This window comes from Malaya genurostris, chromosome 3 (assembly GCF_030247185.1).
Source record: "Malaya genurostris strain Urasoe2022 chromosome 3, Malgen_1.1, whole genome shotgun sequence".
Lineage (NCBI taxonomy): Eukaryota > Metazoa > Arthropoda > Insecta > Diptera > Culicidae > Malaya > Malaya genurostris.
Window position 1 is genome coordinate 10,505,677 of NC_080572.1, and position 23,592 is coordinate 10,529,268.

At 37.4% G+C, this 23,592-nt stretch overlaps 1 protein-coding gene across 2 annotated transcripts in view; it reads left to right on the plus strand.

Moving 5' to 3' along the window:
- The window catches only part of LOC131434512 (cyclic AMP response element-binding protein A), a 179,464-nt gene that overhangs the window by 142,792 nt on the left and 13,080 nt on the right, over positions 1 to 23,592 (plus strand). For both annotated transcript variants that reach the window (XM_058601266.1, XM_058601265.1), the window contains exon 2: positions 3,393 to 3,621. In XM_058601266.1, the coding sequence (XP_058457249.1) occupies positions 3,393 to 3,621 (229 nt within the window). The remainder of the gene's footprint in view (positions 1 to 3,392; positions 3,622 to 23,592) is intronic.

The window sequence follows — 23,592 nt, forward strand, 5'->3', positions numbered from 1 at the left end:
CATTCAACAGTTCGAAAAAGATTGGATAAAAGTGTCAAAACTTGCCGCCAAGAAGTCTGTACGGAATTTAATGAGGAACGTTCGCAAGAGGGTGCGCCAGCTAGTCTACAATGGCTAAGTAGCAAATGTTGAGAATAATATTCTATTGTTGTAGTCTAATGTTATCAGTATATCGAATAAAATTTGAATATCTGACACTTGTGAATTATTTACAGTGAAATCGAAGTGCGTTCATACTTTCTGGGACAGTCTTTAAAAACTGCTTGTGTTTTAATCAGATCCGACTTCCGGTTCAGGAGATACAGGGTGATTAGTGTAAAAGTTTCACATAAATTTTTCTGGGTTTATCGAGTTCAAAGATTTTGAGAGTCGATGACCAAATAAACTGATTTCAGTTTTACCGGTATTTGGTTTGCGATCCCGGAGAGTACACAAAAATTGTATGTGGAACGCACTACGATTTCTCTAAGATGGCTACACTGATTTTCAAAAGTCTCGAATCTAATGAAATGGTTAACAATCCATTAGACGAATTCGATTGACTTCGGCTACACCAATTTCCGAATTCGGTTTCCGAAAGTATCGGAAATGGAGAAGCTAAAAGAAGGCCAGCACGAATTTAATAAACAAATATTCAAATTCAAATAAATTTATGGTCTCATACAATTTTGAAATTACAGGGTTAAGAGTTTTTAAAATTCAAACCGTCATAGAAGATGATGATACTAAAAAATTGAAGATTTTGGGCTCAAAATTATTTCAATTTATTCGCCATACTAATTCATGGACATACGAGCTATTTTGTGTTATGCTGGTCTCTGAATACTGTTTCTGGAACTACCATAAATAACGACAAAAACTTTAAAGAGGACTTCTACAACTTAGAAATGCCTAATCGATTGTCACACGTTTAGATTGAAAGGAATAGGTTTAAGGTTTCATACAATTTCTTTCTTCGATTCGTGGTGCAGCATCAAAATTTTAGTTACAAGTCATTTAAAACGATTTACGAAACGCGAAAAACACATTCGGATTGATAAAAAAGGTATCATCAGCAATGAAAAAGTTAACAGTATTTTAAATACTGACGTCTTTTTTACTGCCTATTGTACACCATTCAGATTCGCGAAGATTTCTACTTTTAATATAGTACATTATCCACATAATGAATGATATTACTGTGGTTTCATTTCACGGCAGTAGACACTAGCACCGGAAATACCTTCCAACAGAAAATCGTCCCTATAATAAACTATTTGTTCTGCAATTTGTCATTCCAACCAACCAAGCAACCACTCTTCACGAAGAGAATACACTTTGAATGTTTCGAAAGGAAAACATCCTAAACGTAAAAAAAATAATTTCTGAGTATGTGAGAATTAGGCCACCAGGAGCATTTATTTGTTCCCAAGGATGTAGAAAAATTCAGTTTTCATTAAGACGATATTTGTTGTAATAAAAATGAATTACCAAAGTATACTATATTCAACAATTAACTTTAAATCATGGAAACTTTAAATCATGGAAACCTTAAAATGAAATTTGTTTGTTTGTAATGAAATAATAATAATAATAATAATAATAATAATAATAATAATAATAATAATAATAATAATAATAATAATAATAATAATAATAATAATAATAATAATAATAATAATAATAATAATAATAATAATAATAATAATAATAATGAAATTTTTAATCGACGCGATCATTCGTCAGTTTGTTCGTGAAATTATGCTCAGTTACGCTAGGCCGGTTTTCCCTAACAATACCTTTTAACAGTTCATATTTTGTGTCATTCTATTGCGACGAAGACCACTAATCAAACCATCATTGCTAGGAACGTGAGGATGTTTACATTTCTTCGGTCGTCAGTTTGATCAGTTGCAAATTGTCACCTGTTCAGATGCGGTGTTTTGTTGTGCAACAACTGTTTGAATGCATAAATACGCTCTTTTTACCCGGCCGGCCAGCAGAGAACACGTACGCGGACACGGCAATGGCAAATAACTCAATTTCTTTTGGTATCATATTTGCATTAATGGTAATCGCCGATCAACGTAGTTTATTGTTTCCGAGCTTGTCCGCTTACCGGTAGGTGCTTTTATGTTTGATTTTCGTTTTCACACCGGCGGGATGCTCGCCTTGCTATCGATCGAGATCAGGATGCTGCGCTCAGCGGGAAGGTCAGAATGTTAATGTAGATACCCGCTGCAGAGCATTCCGGGAAGGGTTGATCCGAAACGGGTTCCTTTGATTCCTCTTATTACGTGATATTTTTCACCGGGGACCGATCGATGCCACAGCCTACTGTGACTACCGCTACGAGTGTCATTATGTGTATTGATTGTTTTGTGGTGCTAAGAAATGCCCACAGGGTCTTCGGCTTGCTGTTCGACTCAAGCCCGCTGCTGGAAACAGGTAGAACAACTTTCATTTTTAAAACCTGATTCCTCGGTGCCTTATAATTTGCTTTTATCTCACATAACATGCATTCTGCTAGTGCTCTTTGCTGGCCCTTGTCACGGCTCTCTTTCTCCATTTCGGTGGTGTTTTCTTACTCTATTTTTCCTCCTTGTCGGTAAGCCTCTCACGCACTTTTCGGAATGGAAAGCATTTTTCCTCGAACCCTTTTTCGGTCTTCGAATCACCAAAAAAAGGAACAGACCTATTATCGTAATTATTAAGTATTTTATGATTATCATGATTAAAAAGCACAAAACAATCTCATTAATCGACAAAAGCAGTGTTGGCATCATTTCTCCCCGCATGATGAAGTTAGTATCGACTGACAGTTTTGTTTCTGTTTAATAGTGCGTCTCTCAAACGAAATGATTGCTGATTCGCGAGGAACTTTCTTAATAATAGTCTTACTCGCTTAGTCTCCGTTTCGAGTATACAATTATGGCAGTCCCGATTATTGGGGCTGTTACTTTTGTTGAGATCCGGTTACTCTACCGCATTTAGCGGTGATTGAAATTTAATGTTTAGGTTATTTCAATGCAAGTGCGTTTTAATGTGACTCATTTTGAACCGAATAACGTTTCCTCTATTGAAAATGTCGTGTGATTGCTGGAGGCTTTGAAGTTCGCGTATCAACGCAGAGTGTAATTTTTCAGATGATAATCCGTAGAACTAAAATCTAGGGCAATCGACACCGCTTCGATGCTTTAATTCCGAAAGCAGATTAGTTACGGTATCACAGAATAGTTTCGCTTCTGTCTTCAACGTTCTTCTTTTTCTTTGAAGTCATCCGAAACCAGCATGCTTTCGTTGCTCACACCAATTTCTAATTCTGTAAATTATGTCCCTACACAAATTGTTTTTTTTTTCTTTCAACTAATCCAAACAACCTGTGTGTTTCGTTTCCGTTTCTTCATTTACAGACCATGCAAGACACACTCAAAATGTCCAGTTACGCGGACATGCAGGACTGGATGGACCGTGACTCGAAGCTCCCACCCGTGATCCTGAACGATAAACTGATGACAGACGCCATTATCGGCACCGGTATGCCAATCAAAACCGAGCATTCGTATAGCCTCAACTCGGACGGAGATTCCATATCGGATACGCTACCCGACTCACCCCACAGTTCCCAAAACAAAATGGATGGTAAGTAGAACCGTATTTCCAGCCTACTTAGATGTACAGTGATATCTGTAGCAAGTGATTACTGAAACAGTTGTTTGTTGAAATAAATAAACTCTACTATACGTCATCGCGAAACGGAAGAAAACATATTTTACGTAATTGCCGGCATTACAATTGGTTCAATATTTGTACTTCTCGTACATGTCGTCGATTGATACAGATCTGTGATAATATTTTGAATAACCTTCCGCTACCGTAGTATGTCGTGCTGATAGCATCGGAACAAACTCGCTATTCAGTATGCTGCTGCTTTAAAAACGATGAATTCAGGCAGCGTATCTCAATGCGCGATCCAAGCAAGCGTTTTAAAAAAACCTTACCTGAACAAATGCGTGAAAAGATGTTTAGACAAGTGCGGGGGATTCGTCAATGAACAGCGAGGGGATTTTGTCTGTCTATTTGATGGCGTTTCGTTGTTGTATGATCAGGTTCTTTTCGGTCACCTCATCCCATATGCTTGTTTTTTTTCTTCGTTTGTGCATTCGTTTTTTTTTCAAAACGAAATATAAAAAGATGATTGGTAAATACAATGAAGACCGTGACGTCAATTTTTTCCAGATTCACTATCTATCTGAGGATGATGATATACTTTTTCGACGAAATGTTCATGGTTTTAGCTCATTATTTCCATCACTTGACAGTTTATTGCGTAATTCTGCACCTCATTCTAAAACGACGCAGTCATGAAACGTTTAACGCTGGCCACCACCACCAATCACCCACTTTGAGAAAGTTGAAGGCCATTGCCGATGACGGACAGTGTGCTTGATTTTGCATGTCAAGAGAATTGATCCCTCCTGATGCGATCATAATAAATTTGCCCAAACTAATTGTGGGTCCTTGCCTCCGCTCGATGTGTAATTATATTTTTTCTTACCTTACCTGTCGTTCGCTGGCTTTGTTTACCGTCGATACCGCCCGTGATCACATGAAATGTCAAGCCATTTGTCCGTTAGCATTTTCTCACATCAGGCTTACCCTGGCCCGACGGCATTTGCGGCAGGGCCTTTGCTAGTTCCTGCTGCACCACGCCGCTCTCTCGGGAGCTTAGCCTACTTTGTGATGATGCAAAACTGGTGTCGGCCGGTGTATGTCAACATTGCGGTAGTGCGGAAAATCATTACGATCACTGACTTTTGCAACTTAGGTTTTCGGAAGATCTGCTTGTGATACTAATTTGACTAGCTGATCTTAGATGATGCCATAAATTCCACGTGTTCTTTTAGTCAGCAAGAAAGTTCACGCGGAACAAAACCTGAACTTTTTGTGAACGTGAAAGTTTTAGTGCTAGTGCAAGTGAGTTCTGTTACCTTTTTGCTAAATTAAACAATTTTGTGTTTGGTCATATATCATTTCAATGATTTCTACTTTAAATTGCTCTTCAATATTCAGAAGTAAAAAATAATAATAATTTTCATCAATTGATATCCCCCTCGGCCAGAGCAGCCCATAAAGGGAAAAAAATTTTCATCAATTGATAAAACAAAAAACAAATTTTATGTTTAAATAAAAACTTTCGATTTGTCGAAATAATGAAATGTTTTTTATCAATTGTATACGTAGTTTCGAGTTTTAAACTGGCAGCACTGCCCGATCAACATAGGAGAACAAAATTGTATCTTGGGGTTGTTTTGTTCTTTTTATCTAAACTAGTCATAATTTTGGCCTCGTTAATAGTTAAAATAACAAAACTTATAACTCAATTTAACCTAGGTGATTGTTACAAACCTTGATATGTAAATATCAATATTATATCTAAATTTGTTACAAATTCAATACGAATTATCGGCTGTTATTACCAATTTTTTGGGGGGAAAGGCTTTACCGTGCAATTCTAAAAATAGATTTCGCGAAGTGAGATGAAATTGCATACCTTTAGGCGATTTGATTTGCCATAAAAAAAAGTTATGCATGGTTAAGAGACTGGTTCCGAACCGGGAAGTTTTGAGTTGCCAACATACGCAACGATTGCATCGGGGCACGAGAACCGACTGATATCGCTCTTCTCGCTCCCTCTTTCGTCGTTCCCTTCCAACCGGGACATGAATGACAAAGGGGCTATTTTAGAACTATGAGCAAGCTTTCTTTTGGTGCTGAAGAAAAGTTGTGAATGAACGGAAATGACTAAATTCAGTGAAACAAAACTACCTTATAGAATCTGAGGAAATTAACTAATGAATGATAGTTTTCCAGCTTTTTCTTCTTTGTACCAAGAGGGCCAACTTTCCAAAAACATTCGAATCAGTTCGCTCGTTCAGTTAAAGTAGTGAATTTTCTGTCGGTGTGTGTGTCGAATGTGTATGTGTGTATTGACGGGCATATTTGATTAAAATGTGCACCTTATTTTCTCGGAGATTTCTGAATCGATTTTCGTATTTATATTAGAATAAAAATTCGTTTGAGAGTCAGTGAAAAATCAAAAGTGTATATAATATCGATTCGAATAGCAAGTTTTTATGATTGATGATCAACCAATTGCCTATTAGTCACATTAGTTTGCGATATCCGCAGCCAGAAGCCCAGCAAGTAATGTTAAAAAACCATCGAAATTGAACTTTCATTCCGGTTTGATTGTTAGGTATCTACTTAGATTGACTCACAGAAAAATGATTCAAATGGAAAATCTCATAATGCGGGTCGGTTGGTTTAAACTCCACATTGCAAATTTCGAATCTCGAAATCTATATAACTTTTCAAATCGAAGGTATTATGGTGCGATAAATCGTTTTTGTCTGATTCATGATTTAGGCCCGTACCCAGGATTTCTTTTCGGGAGGGGCTCAAAGATTAAAAAATGCCTTTTACGGGTGTTAAACTTTAAACTTTTCCATTTGAACTGATATTGCATTACATTTCATTACGTTTGCTGTCTTGTAATTTGTGTAACACATGTCTGAGACCTTCTAAATAATTATATATTTGTTTTTGATTTAGGGAGGGGCCAGGGGCTGAGTTTAGATTTTGGTTTTGAGCCCAATTTAGATTTTGTTTTTTGTTTATTGCAGCGTCACTTTTGAAGACGTTTTGAAATTTTTGACACTTACCAGTCTGTGTTTTCGGAAACAAAAATCGGTCACCGATAATCCACTTTTTCCAATATTTTTTAATAGAGTTTTAAAGCTTTTGCCTTACCTTTCTTTGTTCGTAAGAGAAAAAGCGAAAATCATCTTGAAGAACATTTATTTTCAATTTAAAATTAATATTTGAATAAAAATTTTACACAATTTAAGTAGGAATTACTTAGGAACGTTCTCACATTTAAAATTTTGGCCGTCATTTTGAAATCAAATATCAAATTATTGTTTTCAAAAGCATCTTCAGGAATGGAAAATATGTTCGTTACTGCTGTTTAATGAAGTATAGCTTTTTTCAGGTTGAAAGTCAAAAACATGATCGACAATAGTGTTTGAAATCTCTTTTTCTCAATTCTCTAGTATAGTTTTATCTGAAATATAACGGCCCTTATTATAATATCTGGACTTGTTATAATCTTGATAAATCTGAATGTTTGCTTCTGATTTGGAGTCATATTTATAACATAATGAGATATAAATATCAGGATCATATATAATTTTGAAAGAATTCTGTTATGCTCTGTTGATCGGGTGAACACATTAGTTCGACAGAATCATCTCTGACGTGCGATATTTTGACTTGAACCTAATCCCGTTTCGTTCGCCAACTCTCATTCACCACTCCCTTCTTCTACCTTTCATTTTAAAGCATATTTCTTTTCTTCTCTAGTTTTATTGCAAAATCACCATCGTTTTCGGTTTAGTGTCATCTAATTACTATAGATTTGGTCAGCTAGGGTTAGTTCTAATTGATAGTATTAAGTACATACATGTATCTGTTGGATTGTTGTAATCTGTTATAAACGATGAGGAGGTTTTATGCCTGCTGGAGTGAGAGAATAATATTTCAGCTCCATTGGGCTTTTTCGTGCTCCAAATAAATAAATAAAATAATAAAGTCGCCATTTGAGCCAATTTGTTCTGAAGGTTTTTTTTTACACGGGGGTGTTAATTCCGGAATCCGTATAAATAGCTTGATGTTATTATGAACATCACGACACTAACATTTTTTTTGGAAAAGAGATTTTTTTTCGTTACAGTTGTCGCTACTGGTAACAAGTCAAATCAAGTAAAGTGATATGTAAGTGAAGTGAGAGTGAAAGTGGAAATGAGAACGGCAATAAGAACTAGAGATGGGCAAATCAGTTCATTTCAAAGAACCGTTCAGTGATGTAGAGTTTTATAAAAAAAAATTAGTATGTAGCCGAGCCGTTCGTTCGTTCTTTTCATAGTTAGTCTACCTTTTTGAATGACTAACCGTGATTAGAACTGAGGTTTCGTAGTTTTCGTATTAAACTGTATTACCGTTCTTGGAAGCGAAAAAAAGGTCCACGACTTTGAACTGAAGAACTATCATTCTCAAAAAAGAACTATTGGTCAAAACTTTTGGACCGTTTGCGAACGAATCGCCCATCTCTAATAAGGACCAGTGATGGCTTTCTGGTTGTCAACAGATAGTAGTCATTAAGGGGTTTTTGGTACCGCATGATATAAATAAAAAAAAAAAATGTTGGAATATTTTGCCTCGAAAATTATAAGTGTTAAAAATTGTAAACTACCTGAAGTGATGAAGTGAGAAAATCTTAAACGTTCCAAATGAAGCCATTCACAGTCCTGCTCATTGTCGATTCATTTTTATCCGATAATGACTCACCTCGGTAGAAAGGCCAGCACTGGACATTCAAGCGCAAAAAGGCAGAAAGCTCAAATTGCATAATCTTCAGGCCCTAGTTTTTTTATTGACACATTTGTCGTCAGCGTTACGAATCGCACACGTGCAAACAAATCAGACCATGCACCAACCAATCTACCAAGCAGGCCACGGATTCAGTTGACAGCTGCTGTCGCTGGATGCTGTGTAACACGCAGCAAACCAAACACTCGTAACGTTTGCAGTAATAATAATCACCACAAATGAGCACCGTTTATAGTCGTTTTAAGCGGACCCAGAATTGGATGATTAATCAATAAACATTCAGTGCAATTTTATTGCAATACTCTTTCAACCTCCCCAGCAAACTTTTTATTGGTTGGTACATACGCATACTGGTCGGTGCTGAATGCATTAGTCAATTGCTAATGATTCGAAAAATGTCAACTATTTGTGCCGGGAAATGGTGTGACATACCTTCATGGCGAGGAAATCAAGCTCGCAAGAAAGAAGAAGGAAACGGAAATCGGCAGCTTTCAAGTAGCCAATTTAATCGACGAAGAAGCAGCGAACGACGAAACTGTCCACATCTAATTAATAACCATAATAAATCCATACACCGTTGATAATATCATCGTCATCGATTGCAAACCAAAATGAATGATCGAAAGCGCGATCGGTTGAGTGGTGCGAAACATTCCCGTCATCATCTCTCAAGACGCAGCTAAGACGGACCGACAGCCACCGAAGAGGAAAACAAGCAAAGCTTAATTGAATAATTATAATAAAAATTTCCACCTGAGCTTCGAGCTCAAGGTGTGTTGCAAAAATTATCCATAGGCAGGAAAAATACTGATTGCGAATGATACGCATGATCCGGCGATGTTTAGTGCAATTTAGTTGTGTAAGGTGCTGAACGGGTAGTAGTTTCCCCTTTGAATGATTTTCTTTCTAGTAGAAAGACGACCTTGACGATCGTTTATTAATTAAACGAATTCGAAAATGCTTCTATTTCGAGTGAAGGTGATTTTTTTTCATTTTTACTCGAGTTCTTTCTTTTGTCACTTCTGATTAGAATCAGTCCAAGGTTTTCCGTAGTGAGCAGTTTGTTAACAAAACTGGCATGTAATCAGGTAGTTCTCGTAGGTTACCAGTAATTTCCAGGTTACCAGGATTTTTTCCGACTTGACCAAAAATTACATAAGAAGGAATCGTCTTATGTGGATATGTAAAACTCACACATCATTCTGGATTCCGGGCAAAAACTTTGCCTTACTTCCGTTCCGATGGAACGAATTTTTCCGGACATGGGCTTCGATCGAATAGGGCCGTAAAATGAATTTTTTTCACTGGAGAATCTCCGGAAACGTTAATTATAATTTTACCCTATGAAGTTCAATGATCTGATGAGTTATGTAATTTTTCAAAACAAATTTTTTATCGTTTCTTCCTTATCCCAGCCTTATCTGAATTTTGTTTTCGTTTTGCACATTGATTACACATAATGTGTTCAGCGAAGCTATCCTCAGCCATCCGTGCCAAACCTTCGTTTTGTGTAAACATAACCATCTACGCACCGGTCAATTTATTCCAGTAACCGGCACGATCATAAATTTAGCGCCACAGAAAAAAATCATAGTCTATTCTTAATCGTTAGTTTGATGCTTCTGCGGTTGTTTTAATTCTACATACTCACGAGGTAGTGAAAGAAAGACCTTGAAAAAAACACAAACTATCTTCCGTTTTGCTACGAAAAATTGTTGATTTCGATAGCTTTTGCATAAAATTTCCATTATTCTATTGATCGCTAACAGAGACCTTGTCAAAGCAGACTCTGCCTCCGCCCCAACAATTCAAACTAATGTGTACTTCCGGACTCGAAGTCTTTCGAGAAATGCTTGCCGTTTTGATTATTTCCTTTCACCACATTTTCCTTCCGTACACACTCTCTGTTTAGTGGTAACTAGATCGACTCCCCGCTCAAGTGCCCCATTGAATGAAGGTATTTTCCACGCCAGTAGTTATTAAACCTTTCTTGCATTCGGTTTTCTCATCTCATTCCGGTCACCTTTCAGTCGCAGTAGGCCTATTATATTCAATCCGAACTGGTCACCACCCCGTGGCGAGTCCACGATGGACAAAAGTGCAAATGTGTTAAAATATAGCTTAACGCGCCGGCTTGGATATCATAAGCTTAGACAGGCAATAAAAAAAAATTGAAGCATTTAATTCCAAACCTTTTATTTGTAACACATAGCGTGTATGTCCGAGATGATCGGCGGATCGGTTACTTCCGGTGGTACATTTCAAATGAGAGAAGGAAGTGGCTAGTTTTCTAGTTCGACTGCATTCATGACACTGACCCGATTCTCATTCACGGCGTCGGGGGAGTACGACATAGTTGGTATTAAACTTGAGACTAGACCTATTTAAAGCGCTACTCACACTAGGACGTATCCGGAACGGGACGGATCCCGTCCGGGCTAAGCTTCAAGTTTGTTTAATGCAGCTCCATGTGAATATTCTCACTAGACCGTGTCGTTCCCATGTCTGTATCGACACACGTCCGAAGCACGGTCAAAGCATGTGTTGATTCAAAGACACTATTGGCAGGTACTTGAATTGTCACACAAATTCCACAAAAATCGTTAGCAATCTTCGTTCACATATCGTCTTTTGGTTTCGGCATTGCATCTTCGATTAATGTTTACTTGCCTCAAGTCTGTAATTAAATGCTATTGTTTTTTGCGTGTCTCCTGTTGCTAAATATAAGCCATCTGTTCTAAATTTTCATCCATTATAAAAATCGCCACACGAAAATTTTTCAACTTCTTTGTATAGACGCCAAACTAAAACTAATCGTACGATATGCGTCAAAATTTGACAGAATGTGTATAAAAGTGTTGCCAACGTTGAGAGAATAAAAGTTTACCGATTGGACAAGTGCCGGAATTTTAAAATGAAAATTCCGGTTCTTTTTTGATCATAAGGATCTTAAACAAACTGCAAGCCTCTCTCGGGGAGTCACTGCTAATCGGAATGTAGTGTCATGCTGTTTAATATACTGATGAATTTTACTTAACAGTGAATTGAAACAGGCTTCTGACATTCGGAAATATTCCTTGATCTCGTCATTCACAAGCTGCTTATATGCTTATGCTTATGCTTTTTTTCGCCAAAGTTCGTGCACCCAATTCTTCTTTCTTTTTTTTTTTGTTTTTAAACTGCTGCTTATCTTCGTCATTCAGAGCCATAGCAATTACAGCTAATTCTTCGTTGGAAAAATGTTCCATTTTCGTGAGGTTTCTGTTCCTCAAATCAAATCAAATGCAACGATTGTGTATGTTACTAATAGCAACGACAGCGACACGGAAAGTGCACGGTATGATGAGAATATTTTGCAAATTAATCCGGCACGTTGCGGTTCCGTTCCAGATACGTCACGGCCTAGTGTGAATAGCGCTTTAGAGCAAATTCAACAGCTGCGAGATTCATATGGGTGGTCTATAATATAACTGAAACTGAAACAAACGTATCCCCAGCAAGCCGTTCTAGTTTTATTTATTCGACCAGTTCTTCTGTCAAATTTAAAACTGGTCTACGATGCCGTTCTATTTTTTGTATATTTGAAACACGAGTAAAACACTGCTGGGGCTGCCAGTTTTTCTTGTTATAAAATCCAGATTTAAATTTTGTAACTGACATAAATTATGCATCTAGAACTAAAACACTCCTGAATATGCCCTTAGAGTATAAAAACCAGCGATGCACAGAAATTAGATGGCAGATGGTTTTTTTTTTAAATTTATCCTAAGAGCAAATTCAGCAGTTGGAAGTTTTATATGGGAGATCTATAATAGAACTGAAACTGAATCTGAAACAATCATATTCCCAGCAAGTCGTTTTAGTTTTATTTATTCGAACAGTTCTTCTGTAAAATTTTAAACTGTTATACATTGCCGCTCTTTTTTTTCGATTTTTTAATTAATGTCGTCATGGGAAAGGTTTTTCAATGCACTTAGCATTGAGATGATACCTCTTTTTTTTTATCAATCCGCATGTGTTTTTTTTGCATGAACATTCGTCGGTGTTTTGGCATTAAAAATGCTCACTACACGGGGTCGGGTGTCAATAAAAAAAAAGCAAAAGTAGCTATGTTACCTTTTTTGTAATACTTTTCAACAATAATAACTCAATCAGTTGTTGATTCAAAAACATTTTACTTGAACATTTATGGCAACGTCGTTTCAGTATTTCAATAGCATACCATTGAAAAATAAGTTTGAATCGACCAATGTTTTCGCGAACCAATCATTGCATGCCGTAATGATATCCTTCAGTTTTCTCTCGCGCGAACGACGTTTTCGATCGTTACTTAACAACTCACATTTCATGCAGTAGCTTTTCTGCTTCGATTCACGTGTATGCTTTGTCACATTTTCTACTTCAGTCGGTGGCTGTCTGCGAATGAAAGACGTAGTTTGTCTAGTGAGTGTATGACGAAACTGAGTTACATTCATTCGCTCGCTGGATAGTCGCTTTTGCACTGTGTGCGGTGCATGGATACCATTTTCCGTCTGCTGTACACCGTGTTTACTTGAGTATATTAAATACCAATTAACTGTTGATTTCGGTTATCCGGTAACTTGCATACCAATTTAGAACTATTGTTGATAGATTTTTCGTACCTAATTTAAAGCGCTTGCGTACATTGAAAAATGGATTTGTTTATCGATGGGGTCGTGCGTATACTGGAATCTCCATTTACGGGCGAAACGTTTAACGTTGTGTTATGAAGATAATCGAAGATTCTTCTTTTTTCATTAAATGTGGAAAAGACACGTTAAACTGTTTTTCAGCATAAGCACATAGCTGCTATTATTAAACTAAACCATAATCTATTTGACATGCCCTGATGAAGCAAAATATTTTAGTCTAATGTTTGATAAAAATCTTGCTTTCAAGGTTCACATAAGTGGATTTTAGACTATCAGGGAAAAAAGCTTCAAAAGATTCAGAATAAAATCGTCATAGTTATCATAACGCGGCCTAACAGGTTTAATATAAATGAGTTTCACAAACTCAAGTATTTAGAATTATTAGATCTAATATCACGTAGTATTATAAGAAGATTCCGATCAAAATATATGCAATCTTCTATTGGATTGATTCACTGTTTATAAAACTAATAGGTTTGTACGTACCCAAATTCCCGACCGAAAGACAAGTAGGTTTACAATTTTTCCTACAGACAAAAATCACAGTACTTGTTAAATCCAATAGATAATATAATTGAACAGTCGTCAGTTATATAAAAATTTATTATGAAAGAATCTAATCGTCAATTTTCTCATTCGCTAACCCTCTATGCGCTTTGCCTAGAATAAGTTCAAAATTTTGTATTTATTAAGTGGACCTTAGAATTGTTTCATTTTTAATGTCATTGTACTCAGTTGTATCTTCAGCTACAACTCTGTTTCATATTTTAGTTTTCGTGTCATTGTAATAACGGCCGTCACTTTGAGTAGTTAGATTGAAATTTCAATTACTCATTACCCTGTAATTACAGAACTGCAAATCGAATTGAAAAGAAAAATTGTAGGAAACCATAAAATTATTTCTTTGAAACTAAACGTGTGACAAATGATTAAGCATTCCATGTGATGTCGAAGTGAGTTCCACTTTAGAGTTTTCGGTCATTATTTACGGTACTTCTGGCACCGGTATTCAGGAACGCGTATGAATTGTGCTCTTCACAACTATTAGTTTTGAAAAAAAAAACGAGAGATATCACGAAAAAAGCAACATATTTCTTCCAGACTTTAGAAATAAAGACGAAACAAAAGCATTTTGTTGAACGAAGTGATTGTAAAGTAAAAAATTGTTCTGGTAACTGAAATTAAGAAAAAAGCAACTTCGGCAATTGGAGCCTTTTACGACATGGAAGCAGGAACTCAGTGGATCTATTCTTGGCTACATGTTTTTGTCGCCGGAAACGACACGGCCTATAGGCTGGTACTGTCCAGAGAAAGACAATAGGTACTATCAATCTCCCATTGGACCCCAGCCCCTCATCAAATATGTATTGGACCATAAGTCATTTAATTTGAATTTTTATTCATAAAATTCGTTGTGTCACTTCCGGTGATGCTCTCAACGTGTATGCAGGTCGGTTCGCACTAGTGCGACGAAAATTTGTGTATTTCTTGTTCGAGGAAGAAAGATTTTTCGCGTCCTGGAGTGAATCAGTGTTGGGACGCCGCGAAACTATCATCGGGAGTCGCTGTAAACCTTTACAATCGAAAATAATAAAATAATCGAAAATAACATAATCGAACATAATATAACTTCAACGGGCGAGATAGATCTCTATAGGTCCCAGCCCAGTCAAGTTGACATACCAGCAAATAAAAAAATATCGTTGTGGTCTTCTATGGGAAACGGATTCTCTATTCCCGATACTTTCGGAATCGGAATTCGGAAATTGGTGTAGCCGAAATCAGTTAAATTCACCTAACGGATTGTAAACCATTTCAATTTATTCGAAATAACACATGGGTCAATAAGTCCCGAGACTAACAATGGAAACAACATTTTTTTTTATTCATCAACATAATCACCTTTTAGGGTGATACAATGGTTCCAACGTTTTTCCAATTTTTCAATACCATGTTTATAAAAAAAATTATCTTTCGCTTCAAAATAAGCTTCAGTTTTAGCGATGACCTCCTCATTTGAGCCAAATCTTTTTCCCTGGAGCATTGTTTTAAGATCAGCAAAGAGCCAGTAGTCACTGGGGGCTAAATCTGGCGAGTATGGGGGGTGGGGAAGCGGATCAAAGCCCAATTCGTTCAATTTCGCCATTGTTTTCATCGACTTGTGGCAGGGTGCATTGTCTTGATGAAAAAGATTATTTTTTCTGCATGTGCGGTCGTTTTTTTGCGATTTCCTCCTTCAAACGCACCACTAAGTCACTATTATAATCACTGTTGATCGATTTACCTTTTTCGAGGTAGTCAATGAAAATCACGCCATGCGTATCCCAAAAAACTGACGCCATGACTTTGCCAGCTGACTGCTGCGTTTTCGGACGCTTCGGACGGCTTTCGCCAGCTGTGCGCCGCTCAGATGACTGCCGCTTCGACTCTGGAGTGTAGTGATGAATCCATGTTTCGTCCATAGTAACGTAACGACGCAAGAAATCTTTTTTGTTGCGAGTAAATAGCGATAAACTGCTTTCTGAATCATCGACTCGTTGCTGTTTTTTGTTCCATCGAAAGCAATCGCGGCACCCACTTGGAAAAAACCTTTTTCATGCTCAATTTTTCATGAAGGATAGTAAACACACTTCCATATGATATCTGTGTCATCTCAGTAATCTCACGGAGCTTCACTTTACGATCTTTCATTATAACTTTTGTCACTTCACTCACATTTTCCGGTGTAACGGCTTCCACAGGTCTACCCGAGCGTTCCGCGTCATTTGCGTCGGTACGACCTCGTTTAAACTTGACGAACCACCGACAAATCGTTGCTTTTGATGGAGTCCGGATAACATTTTTCAATTCATTGTTTTGCTTGCACGGAGTTTTTAACCAATGAAAAACAATGTTTTATCAAAACGCGAAACTCGGTTTTTCCATTTTTTTAAACTCAGCTGTTTCTGGTCGGATCGACTTAAAATTATGACCCGTTTCAAGCAAAGGTTAGCACTCTAGAAATACATGGTTACTGGTTTACTACGAGCGCCACCTCTGCTTTAGTCTCGGGACTTATTGATCCATGGGTTATAATACCTATGTCATATTCGAACAATTTTGAAAAATGATACTGGATGGTACTTAGAAACAATTGCATGCAGCAGCATTAAAAACCTTGTTTAATTTGCTTCCAAACATTGCTTTTTAATGCAGTGTTCAAAACTCCTAGTACTGCTGTAGAGAGGAAAAGTAGATTACACAAAAATATCGATATATTCGTTCAAAATGGACGGATTTTAATAATCTGTGCTTTTTTGGATAGCTCAGTGGGTTTGTTTAGTATAATGTGAAAAAATATCATCTCTTGTACATCCCGTATGCAAAGTACCATATCTGTTCCATTTAGACCGAATTTCATTATTTTATTATATTGGAATATTGAATTATTAGTGGTGTATTACCAATATTTCGTGCAATACAAGCAGGATTTAGCGCTTTGTAGCACAACAAATTAAAAGGTCGGAATTGAAATTTCAATTGTCTTTTTCTCAATATGCCGATTTTCCACATTGGACTACTATGCAAGCATGGGTAGTATATCGCAATTCAAAGCAACATTTTGAGTCAGGCACAACTTTCCATAGAATCAAGAGGACCGATCACTGGAGACAATTTGCTCTACTTCGAAAAGAACATTTCGGTGAATGCGGTGAAGTACTCGTAAACTGTGACAATTTTGTTGCTTCCCTAAATCTCAATAAATCAGTAAACTTTTTTTTTTATCGAAAACATTTTCAAACACTTGATTCTTGTCCGTGGATTGTTGTGCAAAAAAGTAGCAAATTTAACAAAACATTTTATTTGTGTTCAACGGTTTGCTTTCTGTCTCTTGGATACTTCTTTGCAAATTTCCATTTTATCTGTTTCATTCATTTATATTCTTCTGTCTTCTTTTAGGTGGGTGTAAATAAAAAAAAAACAAATTTATTGCAGCCCAAATTTTCGTGAGAATTGCAAATTAGATTGATAACTAGCAAGTAAATAATAATAGATAGTACATAAACCGGACTCACTTGACGTACTTTCGCGTGTCGAACGTGATTGCACCACTAGTAACGTGGGAACGAAAGAAGACATTTTCGGTTGATGTGCGAAAAGAAATTGACAGCCAATATCAATTCCATTCCAACTGCCATGGTAACCAAATGCCAACGCCTACTGAAACGGATAAACACTCCAATTTCCTCGAAACAACGTTCACCTGTTGTTGCGTGCTGACTGCACAACTACACACTTCACGAAGATGAGTGCAAACTAGCTACTCATTAGCCGGTGAAGCACATGATTTCAATCACCAATCAGCCACATTGACTATTGCCGAAGGTGCGAAACACGGGGAAGAGCAACACTGCAACGCTCCGGCCAATCGACTCAACGGTAAATACTGAAAATGATAGCAATCAGTCTCGTCAATTTGTTTTAATTAGAAGTGGAGCTGATGGTACGCGGGAAGCACCAAATGGAATCAAAACGATGGACAGCTGGGGTAAGATAATTTCCACAAAACAACATATCAACTTGATCGGTCGGTTCAGTTCCGCTTTGTAGAATGTCTGTAGGCAACATCAGCAGCAACAGCAGCAGCTTACTGTGTCCTTCAGAAACGAGGGGAGTTTCCTATGTTATCACTCGATTTGCTGCTTCAATTAGAGCATTTCACATTTCAGAAATTCCACCCTGAAGCTAGCCTGTGAGTGCGAAGCCGTCGGTACTCTTTTAGAAATGTTACCAACATGTACTAGTTCATGATTGATCGTTTTCTGATTCGCCGAAAGGTGAAATCGAACTTGTCTCCATGTTCGCAATCGCGCAATCGTCGTAGCCGTCGCCGTCGCCGTCGCTTGTCACCGTTGTCTTCGGAGCTTGCTACCATTAGATCACAACAGTCACCAAGGCCAACCACGACAAGAGAGTCTTGATCCGAATGTAGATTCCGGTTCATGTGCGCTGCTGCGGACGCCTGCTCGCGACATTCCATTCGTCGAAGGAGTGAAAGATATGCAAAATTCGAGCGGCACAGTGTTGCCACCGAGTTTTAACTCACCAGAATTCCTTCGCCGCTTACGGGGAATTGTCACGAAGTAAGCGACATACCGGAGCACACCAACCGCAGGTTATGATTGAGACATAAAACGAGCGGTACTTCGAGGTGTATTACCCAATCAAAGCAACCGGTGTGCAACGGAATGAGCTCACCACGGGAAATGACGACGGACATAAGACGGCAGGTCGCAACAGCTCGGGAATATTTTTGAACTGGCGAAATCATTGCGACAAGGGACCGAACGGAAAAAAATCAGAATGCGAAGCAAGAATCGAGAAAACGATTTAATTTGAATAAATAACTGAATGGTCGATTTTAAACAAATGTTCGTGTACAGAGTCGGATACTTGAAAATAAAAAAGTTGAGCGCCATCTGCGGTTGCAGATGTCACTCAACAAATTTGAATATATTTCGTCCTTCCTTTTTCTGTTCGATTTCGGACATAGCCTAGAAGGCCATGTTTTGCAATCGCATTTGTCGGAAAATTTGTCAGATCGGTAATGCTGGCGGCGAAGAAGAAAATCTGCACAAGACGTCTCGGAGAGGGCATTGTTTGGTCAATCTTTTCACTGGATGAGTGAATCTTTCGACTTAAGCAGTACAATCGAAGAAGACCAAATGAGTCTTGTGGAAGTTGCAACATTAGTAAATAAATGGTAAACCGTCTTATGCAACTGTGATACACATTAATTATACTATCGAACTCATGAAAACCTTTTACTTCATTCTACCGAGAAGTTAACGTGCGATCGGTCAAACACCGACTTGATCACAAATTACCATTTCGTATGAAATGTCATAGGCGTTATTAGCCATGAAATGAGCAGTTTCATTGCTATTAAATTATCGCAAATATCGCTTCTGTTTGGAGTGGCCGACAACTGCGCCGGAACGATCGAACGGGGAAGCGATACCCGAGAGGGCTTATGATTGCAATTCACCAGGCAATACCTTTTTACCACTGCAGACCGTTTTTTCTTCTACTTTGTAGCGTGGTCGACCGTTGAGTGGTTGATCGGTTGAATGCGTGCTGGGATTTGGACTGGGGAATTGAATTACCAGACCGATAGACAGACTTGCGAGCCCCTCGTACATACGAACAGTTTTGCTATCTATATTTCTTGCGATGTGAGCTTCCATGGGGAGCTCTGGAACAGTTCTTTCCATGATTGTAGTTATTAATAAGATTGTTTCTAATAGGCGGGAAAGTACTTGTACTAAATTATCGATAAGAAGATCGAGCGGAATAAACTTTTTTTTCTGTTCTAGAAATATTGTTGTGTGTCCTCGGTTGGTGGTTCAATGCATAGGGATCTTGTCTTACAAACCAGTTGTTGTATGTTCGAATCCCGACCTGGAAGGATTCGTAGTATCAGTAGGATCGTAGCACCAGCCATTCAATGGTTCTGTACACTCTTAATCGGTTGTGAAGTCTGTTGAAACAGAAGGTTAAATTCCACTACAGGAATGTAATACTAAGGCATTTGTTTTTTCTAAATATTGCTGTATGTAAATTATGTTACTGTTTTATTGTTAACTAGCTGAATTACCCGGCGTTGTTCGGAAATGTTTCGTAAAGAAAAGGCCGCAAAAAAATTCTCGAAGTTGTCCTGCTTAGTGGAATACTCTTGTAGTGAAACATAACTTAGACGGAAACCCGGTCGAACAATATTCCGTTCATGTTCAGACTGCGAATGATCAGTGTCCCATCTCAGATCTCACAATAATCATAATTTTCATGGTATTCTCGACAAATTGGGTTAGTTTTATATTTGAACTCTTTTGTTAGGAACATCTAAAACACCTTTCTCTCTGTAAATACATTCTTATGCCGTTTTTCATTGAAAAACACTGGTGGCGTGGATTGCTCTGATTTTGCACTTTCGAGCAGAAATGCAATATTTTGACGGTGTTTCATTGCCATTTGTGCTCGAAAGTGCAAAACCAGAGCAATCCACGCCACCAGTGTTTCTCAATGAAAAACGCCATTAGTAACCTCCGAGTTTCATATGTATATGTGCTTGTAACGAACTTCCGTACTTCCTCATCACATTCGATCTACAATACCTTTGGCTTCCATGGATGTAATCACTTGCTACTCCCTCCTCTTTATAAAAAAATTATGACATCATGAATTGTTCAAAATTTTCCATCTGATAACGATTATTTTATAACATCATAACTACATTCGTACTATAGAATGACGTTTTTATATAATTTATTTTGCCAAGGTTTTAACCATTTTGGTCGTTCATCGTAGAGGAAAACCTATAGAATAATGATTCAATTAATACAAATGTTGTTGTAATCCTATTTCCATCACCTTGAGTCGACAGTTTTCTCAATTTACATAATAAAATGCACATTGATTGTATGATTTCGTCAATTCAGATCAATGTTGAGAATACTTATTGCCCCTTCCTCATGTAAATATTTTGGTGAACCTCTCTCAGTTGCTAGAAATATACTGTACTCGTAAAGAAGTACCAATTTTTCGTAAAACCCGATCAATTTTCTTTTAAACTTTCCATGTTCGGGGCACTTGCTACTCTCTCTCTCACCCTCAAAATAACCTTATAATCTATTTTGATTTAACTTCCTTTTTGTCAGTGAATTTACTACAGATCTCCTCCATGATTACCCTGCGTAGTGTAGAAAGCATCTGTGCTTTTCAAAAATGATCGATTCCCATATTTGGTACATGTGCCAAACTTGGTGGTTAAGCTGAAACTTAAATACACTCGCGTTCATAGACAGATAAATATTATTTTCCCTTAGCTCTTTGAATTCCCCGGCAGAATGGAACCAGATCCTTACCCCTGTTAAGGATAGTTGCTACGCTCTCTCCCCCATAAAAATACCCTTACAACTATCTCTGAAGAGCAAAAAGCAGCTATGCCAAGTGTGATAGCAATCCGTTAAGTAGTGTCGGAGTTATGCCGTTACACCCCCCTTTTTTAATGCACTTGCTACATTCATTCCCCATATCGATCATATCTAAGGTATGAGAAATGTTTTCATGATCTTCAAAAATTATCGATTCTTGTCTAATTTTATGATTTTTTTATCTTGACCCCTCCTGTTAATGATACTTGCTACGCTTCCTCCCCTATAAAAATACCAATATGACTATTTCTGAACAGCAAGAAATAACTGTACTAAATATTATAGCAATTCGTGCAATTCGTTATGGAGTTATGCCGTTACAAACATTGCACTCCTTTTTTAGAGGCACTTGCTACACCCTCTCCTAACAGAATATCCTTATAATCTTATCTAAGTTGTGCAAAAATGTCTTCAAAAAGTACCGATTCTCGTCAAATTAGATAATATTTTTAATGACCACCTTTGTTAAGAACACTTGCTACGCTCCCTTCCCCCATGGAAATATTCTTATAACCATACCTGAAGAGCAAGAAGTACATGTACCAGGTTTAATAGCAATCCGTTAAGTAGTTTTGAAGTTATGCCATTACAAACATTACACCCCTTCAACCAGCTTCCCGGAATGTCGGTTTATACTAGCATGCAACGGAACGGCGTAGAGCAGCATTTCAAGATGAAGAAAAAAACCTAGTCTCCCAAAAAATATTTGCTTTGGCAGACAATATGCAGTTGTCGTCGCGTAAACTTTCTTCAACCTTTCCCTTCGTTTTCCTACATGTTACTCCTGATCTTTTTCCTCATCCGCACTTGTAATCTAAAGCCAACTGGAATGGTAATTTTCAGACGTTTGAGTTACTTATTCGAAGCATATTTTCCAAACCACGTTGGCACAGCTCCGGATTTTCTAAGTAACCGAGCCAAATTTTTTCACGCATTTCTACTTTTATTCGCAACAAACTACACAACTATTTGATTCACAGGATGTAGGAAATTCTCTTCAAAGTCTGTCAACTGTCAAGTCTTGGGCATTACATTCCTTTTGTGAAATATGGCCTTTTTGTTTCAACAGACTTCGCAGCCGATTCTTAGTGTACAGAATCATTGCATGGCTAGTACTATGGATTCTACTGATACTAAGAATCCTTCCTGGTCGGGGCTCGAACATACGACTACTGGCTTGTAAAACCAGCGTCCTATGCATTGAACGGCCAACCTGGGACAAACTGTGCAGACTTTAATTAGTTTCTGTTTACAAGAATAAAAAGGTTGTGTAATTTTGAGTTCGTAGTATACTGCCCATACTAGCATATCAGTCCCATATCGATTTTCGCCAATATTGAGTTAGCTTAAGGAATGAAATCTATCCTCAATATACTCTCAGAAATTGCAATAAAAGTTGAGTGTTTGTTCAATAAAATGTGAAAAAATATCAACTCATGTCTGTCCCATATGCAAAGTATCCGCATATCAGTCCCAATTAGTGTAAATTTCAACAATTCCATTTGTTACAATATTGGAATAGCAAAGGTGTATTACCGATATTTCATGTAATAATACCATAATTTAGCATTTGGTAGCACAATAAATCAAAAAATTCGAAAATAATATTTTATTCGTCTTTTTCTCGACATGCCGATTTTCAATATGGGACTGATATGCAAGTATGGGCAGTATATTGCCGATCAAAATCAAAATATATGATTTAGGGATTCTTAGATTATCAAGAGCAGTACTTCCCAAAGTGGTTTGTACCTCCCTCTAGTAGAGACTGGTTCATTCTGAAGGACAACGACATTCAAACGGATTATTGATGAGCGGTGAGACATATTCGGAGCCCTCTGCGGTAGTTATTTTGTAAAGATAAGACATTCTAGACGATTTTTAAAGTATTTTCTGTTGCCTTATACACATAGATTTGAAGAAGGGTGAGCTCAACAGCTTTTATTATTTTGTTTCAAAAGATTTATATGTCACCTTTTATAACTTTTTTTAGCCTGTGTTGGGGATTGAATCAAGGTAGACAGCGTGGGATGCATTGGATGAAAATCTTTGGGTCGAAGCGAGTGTGGGTATTTTTTAAAAACTGCAGTTTGAAAGCCAATGTTTTTTTAAAGGAAAATTATTGACAGTAAGGAGTTTTTTTTACTTTGGAATCAACGAATTGTTTAGTACAAAACAACAGCGTGTGATTTTTTCTTATATTAAATAGAATCAAATTAATGCCCTTTGATTTCACGATCACGATCACCATTCGCTCAATGAATATTTTCCAAATGGGTTTTAACAAAGTTTGCTTCTAAGCGGTGATTTTTTTTGTATCTACAGGGGGACTCAATGACAGAAACAAAAAAATGACTCAATGTTAATCATAACTGACAACAAATTTACCAAATGGTAGTTTTACTTTTTACAGTGCCTTCTGAGCCAATTTGGTTGTTTTCTTAGAATTACTTAGAATTATTACATAGAAGAAGTTCCAGTGTCGTTGGGTCTAGATGTCTTTTCTGCTCGTCTTC